General features: G+C 34.5%; 1 protein-coding gene across 1 annotated transcript; it reads right to left on the bottom strand.

Moving 5' to 3' along the window:
• Positions 1–1,491: 1,491 nt before the first annotated feature.
• On the bottom strand, positions 1,492–5,561 carry LOC137715504 (probable magnesium transporter NIPA6). Its single transcript, XM_068454850.1, has 9 exons — positions 5,239–5,561; positions 5,083–5,139; positions 4,634–4,724; positions 4,342–4,502; positions 4,109–4,236; positions 3,441–3,578; positions 3,210–3,302; positions 2,544–2,664; positions 1,492–2,457 (listed from the first exon to the last, which is right to left on the bottom strand). Exons 1-9 carry the CDS (start codon positions 5,366–5,368, stop codon positions 2,327–2,329), a joined length of 1,050 nt encoding a protein of 349 aa, XP_068310951.1. The 5' UTR covers positions 5,369–5,561; the 3' UTR covers positions 1,492–2,326.
• Between the last annotated feature and the right edge of the window lie 2,771 nt (positions 5,562–8,332).

The following is an 8,332-nucleotide window of genomic DNA, read 5'->3' as shown; positions in this document are numbered from 1 at the left end:
GTCACCCGATAATGACCATATTAGTTATCGTGTTGACTCGAAACTCGTTATTTTCATGTTGTTTTTGTGTCGTGTAAGAAACTGCCGGGTCTAAGAAAAATATACTTATAAAAAGTGCAAAATAAGATTTTTGGAGTGCTAATAACATTTTCCATTTGAAAAACAAATTATGTGTCACAATTAGAAAATAAGCATGTTATTCTATACTTAAGTAAATATCCACGTCATTTGGTTGACAAATTTAGTTTAAAAAATTTGGTCTTCCTAGCATTACCATTATTAAAAAGAAGGGTAATGCTAAATAGACTAATGATTATTTTTTGAGGTTATTACTTAAGTGTTGAGTGTTATTAACGTGCTTATTTTTCATTAGTAACACATCATTTAGTTTAAAAAATTTAGACTCCCTAACATTACCCTTAAAAAGAAAGCATCATTGTATTCCTTTCATTTGGTTCTTCCTTATACATCTAGGTTTGTGTGTTTAACATTTTTTTTATCATGATGAAATACCACCACATATATCATGATTGAAGTCGACACATTTCGTGGAACAAATTCGGATCCTGGCCAGATCATCTTTGTAAGAATCTCGAGAATCCATGAATCATGTTCGTTCATCGTATATCGTGGGGTCAGAAGTTATTTTAAATTTTTTTATTTAAAATTAAACACAAACAGTACCTAATAAAAATTGACCACACGATGTACGATGAACGAACACGATTTACGAATCCTTAGAGTTCTCACAAAGAAGATCTGGAGAAGATCCTTTTGGGTGTTCGAACTCCAAACGCTTTTCGAAACTTCTTGTTGGGGGGGGGGGTTGGTGTACTTGCAAAAATCACTCTAGATAGCTCAACTCAGTTATCATAGAACCAGATCCCCTCTAGACCCAATAAAACTGAGCTTGCTGAGCAAAGGGTTTGGGCAGTTGAAATTTGATCTAACGGCTACAAATAGGGTGCCCTCTAAAAATTATAATAATTATAACCGTTGAATCAAATTTCAACGACCCGAATGCCTTACTCAATAGGCTTAGTATATTTGAGTCTCGAGAAAATCCAGTTCCGTATATAGGTCCTCTACTGTATCGTGTGAATCGTTGACCTTCTTCCATTGACCTGATTCCATTTATGTAGTAACTAAATAGTTCGGGTGCAAGTCCCATTTCCGGAACTTGCATCCCTCTTTGCGTCATGGAAAAGTTCATGAACCGCGCCTTTCACATGTCACTAAATTACGCACCCCACTACTTGTGCGCCATGCACGAGTGACGAGTTGGTGAAATGGTTGCTCTTTCTGTACAACATGCATTGGGTGGGTAGTTAAATCTTCTCGTAACTTTTTATCAGCTTCTTTTTTTTATTTTTTATTTTTTATTTTTTTATTTTTTTATTTTTTTTTTTAAGACAAAGAGACCTGCTGGTAACTTCGTCACTGCAATCCACCCTTTTGGACGTCGAAAAGACTCACATAGACATTTCAATCTCCCCTTGGCCAAATTCAAGACATGCCGTATGAAATATAAACCTAAAATTCGTTCCTAACTATTGAGGCATTGCATGGTGGTTAAATCTTCTCGTAACCTAACCCTATCCTAATCCCATTTTACAACACCGTTCTTACAAGTACCAAATATTTTGGCCCCTACAAACATCAAGTTATATTGTATCCCTAAAAAGATTTGAGGATCCAACTCAGTCAATCTTCGAAAGGTACAATCAAAATCTGATAACAACTCTACATAGACGTGTCCTGTAATAAATAAAAGAATAAAGACATAAAAACAGAGAAAGTAGCACCACACGCTCTTCCAAAAGAAAAAAAGAATCAAGCGAAAGCTACCATAGTCCATTTCCGAAGACACCTGCAAAATTGTGCAGGCACTTCAACATCTCAACTGACCTGGGCTCCGTCAATCAGTTTTCACGGCAGTTGATAATCTTGGTAAGGACAATGTCCAGCCTTTATAAAATCCAGGTGTCTGTTGGGGCTTCATCTGATTTAAAAGCTATATTTCCTTATTTCATAGAGTGAACAAACCACCCATTAAAGCCAGGAATCTTGGACAAACTGTATATGAAGCCCTGGCGAAAGTCAGCAGCAATTGTCATTCCATTCTTCCTCCCTCTAGTCTACACAGCAAAACCACTAGCAGTTGAGAAACGTCCACCACCTGAACAACTTCTGCCATTTTATATCTGGACTTGACCAGAACGGGGCAAGTTTAGATCTATCTAATGGACAATGGTGAAAGAATGGTTTAGTTTTCTTCTTCCTTGCCCATGATGGAATGAGATGGTGTCATCCTAGGAGATACGATCTAGTACAATTCTGGTCTTCTTAAGCAAATTTCCTCAGAAGGTGAGCCGTTTTCTTCTTCATGCTTCAATAGTTCTCCGTTCCCATTACAAAGTCGCGCGGATAATGAAGGCGACACAGGTATATAACTACCTGCGTTTAAGAGAGTAAAGTGGTTAGGAAATATATCATACTAGATAACAGAAAAAACAAAAATAAATAGCAGATTGGTCTTATACCTCGAAAAGACGAGCTTCTATCAAACTCTCTCGTCGAATGCAACACGATGGTTCCACATAATACAACAATAAATCCACATATTTCTGATATGATGGCTGCCCCACTTTGGTCATCCCAATCCTAAGATCATAAATTGTAGCATGTAATTACAATCATCAACTAAATATGCAATTAATAACCTGTTGTTTTAGAAGAACGAAAAGTATTCCGCTAGACTGTTTCTTTTTTATTCACAGTGTAGATATGAGTCACAGTTCAGCAGTAAAAAACCGAGTATCTAAATTAGGATCCTGATATAGGGTATTTTGAAGTATAGACAGTAGCGCACTGCTGTTGTACCCTTTAGCAGGTTTTCTATTAAGTCCCTTGCCGATCCCAATCCATTCAAAAAACAACATTTTTTTTCACGTCAACGAACATAATGAACTTGTCTTAGGTTCACAAAAAGCATGGGTTTTTAATTGGGGTGGTAATCTTTGCTTGACTCCGGTTGAAATATTACTACTCCACTCAAGCCTGAGCTTGAGCTACTTTTCAGAGTATGCTTTTAAGTCACATTCCCGATTCATGCCTTCCGTTAAACATCAATCATATTAACAACAATGCAACTTGGAACTGATGCTATAGACTTGGCAAAGAGGTATCACACCATCACTTAACAATACCTTAAACATTATGACACTGGCAATGATTGCCAGCGTGGTAAACATGACGTAATAAATAGGGGACACGACTGCAGTGTTGAATGTGTCAAGTGCCTGAAAATTCAGAGTTGAGTTGTTAAGTATAAAATACAAAGACAAAGCTGCCTGTAATTCTTCTAAATAGAAGACTCCCATAAATCAGACTACGATTGCCCATATATAACATATTCACAATGTAATAGAATTTCTAACCTTATTCAGATAATTCATTTGGGTGATGACACATGTAGCTACAACCAACATAAAAAACCACGTCTCTGGATAGATTAACTGATTCTTCCCCTCAAAAGTTAACTTCAGAGCAGTTCCTAGGGCTTTAACACTCATCACCTGCAAAATCATGAAAAGTAATAAATATATACTACATGAGATGCAGATATAATGAAAACTGAAAGGAAATAATTGCATTACAAGAATTCAATAAAAGCAGACTCGGGTGCAGAGGGACTCAAGAATGAAGTGCTAACAGACATTCATCTTCATCAAACCAAGGAATCAGATTGACCAATATCATTATGTATCAATAACCCACCCAGGCTCCACCTTTATGGTTTTTTTTTTATATAAACATCTGTTCCCTTTAGGATGAATATGAGCATGAAGATATTACATATTAATGTTAAAACAATTTAAACGCATGCCACGTGTGAACTTTGTGCCTAAATTTAAAAATTTTAAACGCTTACATCCCTATCAACCATGGTTGTTTAAGTACAGTAAGACAGGAATAAGAGGAGCTCAGTGCAATAATTAGTTTCAATTTTTCCTTTTTGGTGTAGAACACCACAGTTTGATATGAGAGGCACTCAATACAGTAAGGCAGAAAAGAACTATGACTATCAGAAATTCAAACGTTTTACCGAGAGAGAACCCATCAATGAACAAATGCCCGTGAAAACTAGCACATTCGTGTGCCCACATTGTGGCACAAAATGGAAGACCAGTATGAAAACCAGAACAATCACTGAACCCACATAAAGCAAGAAAGCTGAAATAGAAAGTACACATTGTTAATTTTCATTGAACGGTCATATAATTCAAAAGAACAAAGAGATAAAGAAATTAAAATAAAGTGAATGAGCCTAAATCAAACCTGGTTGAGTTGCCATGCTCCATATTTCAAGAACTGAAGTGATAGAATGTTCCTGTGGCGCATGGATAACAATTATGACTGACCCGGAAATGCACATTACACAGCCCAAAACTCCAAGGCGGTGCAGCCTCTCCTTCAAGATAAAATGCGCAAGCACAGCACTACATCATCCCATTCAAAAATTTTAAAACATTATTAGTAATTCTTAACATCACCATAGCCATAGGACATGATAAAAGTATATAGGAGTAACCAATCCGAGCACGGACAAAACAAATATATAAACACTTACCTGACAATTATACTTAACGCACCGAGAGGGGTAACAAGAACAGCTGGAGCAAATGCATATGCAACGAAGTTTGCAATCTCTCCAACGATCACTATATCAAAAATCATAAATCAAGACGGATTCTGTGAGCCATCAGTGGAATTTAAACGAACAAAATGAATCTCAAAGCGCTGACATAGTGACATTGGATACCATCAATAGCTAAAATCAAACAGAAACGAAACTTCCACGGTGAAGGAGAATTATTGCCATTGAAAAGCACTTGAACTCAATAGCAAAATGAAACGTGGATGATGATAAAAGACCAAACAAGCATAATTTAGAATCCATGTCAACGATAAGAACAATAACTAAAAAGTTTCATATGACAACAATTTGCAAAGAATACGTTGGCTTCTGAAAGATCAAAACATACAACAAAAAATGAAAAAACAGACATGAAAACTTACTGGTAATAAATCCCACCCACCACAGAGGCTCCAAGAGGTAAGAATACCCGCCATACCCTACAAAAATCAATGAAAACCCATTTCAGAAAATCAAAATCCGTGAAAGAAAAACCGAAATTTGAAGGAAAAATCGAAATAAATAAATAAATAAATCACCAGCTCTGACTCCTGAAGCAGCTGCGGCTTTTCTAAGGCCTTTCTTCTTGATAATAAAGCTTGCCCCGATGAAGCCACTTGAAAGCAAAGCCAGAAGAACGCCTTTAAGATTGTCTTTGGAGAAACCCATGTCGAATCTTTGTCTCTTTTTCTGAAAATTTCCTTAATTTCCTCATGGGATCATACAACCGGTCAAACGCTCTGGGAAATCATCCTCGTTGGCAGAACTTTGTGAATATGCTCGTTTTTCCCGTCTGGGGGGATGTGGGGACGGACAGCCACGGTGTTAAGCAGAGCTAATCAATTTGCCTTCTCCATTTTTCTCTTCTGTACCACTTTTAAATGGCTTATCAAATTCATCAATTTATATAATTAATCTGCGTAATTCTTTTGGTGAACGGCATCTCCATTTGAAGACCACTTAATTCGAAACACGTGTTGAACAGGAAAAAAAAAAAAATCAAAACAAGTGTTTATAATAATGATAGGCTTAAGTGTCAAAATGGTCCATGTATTATAATTAGGAGTATACTATCCACACATCATTTTTTATTTCTCTTACATTTCTAGTTAATTTCTGTCATTTGATATTTTTCAATTCATCCGATCCGAAGGTCGAAAATTAAAAGAGTGTGTGAGAAGTAAAAAATGGTGTGTGGATAACACATCCCTTGTAGCTATTTGGCTATAGGCCTGTCAATTTCTAATACGACACGTTAACCCGACATGACATGACATGAAATTAACAGGTTTTCGAGTTGACAAAATAACGAATTGGATTGTTATCGGGTAGCCCGATAAGCATCTGTTAAGATAACAGGTCGATTCAAGTATACACATAAATAACCCATTACATGATTAAAAAATATTAATTTAATAATTTTATACTACTAAAAAAATTACTCTAATTAATAGAAGTAGGATTTAGTCTCACTTTTGTGAGATTAAATCCCTATCGTTGAATATATATATATATATATATATATATATATATATATATTAAATTTGGAAAATTGATGACCGTTGAATCGGTTGAGATTTAATCTCGGTCGTCCAATATTTTCTTAATCCTAAAGACTAAATCAGACTCTCTCTCTTATTCTCAATGTCGAAGGCTTAAATTGAAGCAACCACTTTCTTTCTCTCTCTTGAATTGAACTCTCGAATCTCAGTCTCGAACCTCAACTTCGACCAACCACGAGTCCATGACCACCCTCTCCAATCTCCCTCCACCACATTGATTGGCTCTGAGCTTGTGGTAACCTTTTCTTTTTGTTGCTGTTTTTTCTAAATGTATTTTGTTTTAACTTCTGAGAAAGGCTTCACAATCTTGAAATGAAAAACTCCTTTATTTTACATATCCTTGCACATTGGATATGCACATTTGATATTTTGTAGTAGACTAGTAGTGTATTGATGCTTTTTTTTTATTAGGCTCTTATTTGGAGTATGTAGATGTAGTACTTACAACAAATGTGTTTTTTATGTTTTGAAGTAATATTTATGTGGCAATGTGGTATGTGTAAATTTAGAAAAAAAATATTTTTCTTAACGGGTCATAATGGGTCAGGTCATTTTACCTATTGGGTAAAGTAACTTAACCTGTTAAGAACCCTTTACGATAATGGGTGTGACACAACATAACCCGTTAAGATAACATATGTTACACGAAAACGAAATGAACACAGCAACACACGACTCGCTTGCTAGTCCTACATTTGGCCAATTTAGTTCCGTATTTTTAAATTGATCAACTTAGTCCTCTTGTTTATCTCTATTAGCTAATTAATAAATTTTCATTTAATCTCTATTAAAAAATTTATAAAAATATTACGATCTATAGAAAAATATGTTTTCAATTAAAATAGGAAGAAATAAAATGAAAAATGATTTTGTGTTTTTTTTTTTTTTTTTTTTTCAAAAAGCCCACCCTTTCCACCTTGTCCTTGACTCAAACCCCAACCTTAGCCACATGCGCTTGCAACTTGAAGAACACATCTCTAGATTCCTCGACCCTACCTATCATCGTCCCAAGAAAATTAACCATTACCACTTTGCCTTCGATTGGGTAATCGAGTAACATATCACAATAGAGACAACCATATATTACTCTTTCTCTGTATTTAAATTTAAATTCACATAAAAGTGCATATAAATGAGAAATTACATTTGTTTTTAACAAACGATAGTGTACACTAAGGGTGTGGGAAGTTGGGAGAAGAGTATTTTTATATTAATTTTTAAATTTATTTCATTTTTAAATATTTTAAATTAAATATATAATTTTATAAATAAGTTTACATAATTCATGGACTTTATAATAGAGATTAGATGAAATGTTCTTAATTGGCGGACGGAGGTAAACAAGAAGACTAAATTGGCAAATGACTATAACACAAGAAGCATTTTGACAATTAAGCCATAATTATATTATTTGTTTGACACTTGCCATTTTCGTACAGATATCAATCAATTATAAAATTAAAATTAAAATTCTAGACCATTCGACGATGTAATCTCTTTTTTGTTTATTAACATATCAAATGTAATAAGTTCACAATTATTATTATAATTTTTTCCTAATACCATTGTATTACAAAGAAAGAGAATTTTCATTAGATCGCAACTATTGTTATCTTGATATACCAAATCGACTACATCATTAAATGGATTTTTTTTAGTTCAATTATTAGGTAAAGTACAAAAAACTACCTCAACTATTGGTGTCACGACACTTTCATACCTCATCTTTTAAAATTGACAATGTCATACCTCATCTTTAGGATTTGGTCTAATGTTATACCTTCCGTTACTTGGTCGTTTACTTTTCAGTTAAATGCTGACGTGACTTGATTTGGGCCCACTTTATGTTAAAAAATTTATAAAATATTATTAAAAACTAAAACAAAAAATATTTAATATTTTATTATGTATTAAAAGAAAAGTAAAAATTTTTTTTTTAAAAAAAAAAAAAAACCCCTCAGTAACCCCCCTCCAAAAGAAGAAGAAGAAGAAGAAGAAGAAGGAGGAGGAGGAAGAGGAAGAAGAAGAAGAAGGAGGTCACAAAGGTTTCCCGATTCCACCTTAATTGGAT

Source organism: Pyrus communis, chromosome 14 (assembly GCF_963583255.1).
Source record: "Pyrus communis chromosome 14, drPyrComm1.1, whole genome shotgun sequence".
In the NCBI taxonomy this organism is placed as follows: Eukaryota; Viridiplantae; Streptophyta; class Magnoliopsida; order Rosales; family Rosaceae; genus Pyrus; species Pyrus communis.
Note: the sequence above shows the minus strand (reverse complement) of the source record. Positions and strands in the feature narration are given on the sequence as shown.

Bases quoted from the DNA above. Each gene is read 5' to 3' on its own strand.
- LOC137715504 (XM_068454850.1), bottom strand. From the start codon at position 5,368: ATGGGTTTCTCCAAAGACAATCTTAAAGGCGTTCTTCTGGCTTTGCTT. The intron at 5,140-5,238 runs GTGATTTATTTA...TGATTTTTGTAG, and splicing joins TGCTTCAGGAGTCAGAGCTG to GGTATGGCGGGTATTCTTAC. The intron at 4,725-5,082 runs GTAAGTTTTCAT...TTTTTGATATAG, and splicing joins GTGGGTGGGATTTATTACCA to TGATCGTTGGAGAGATTGCA.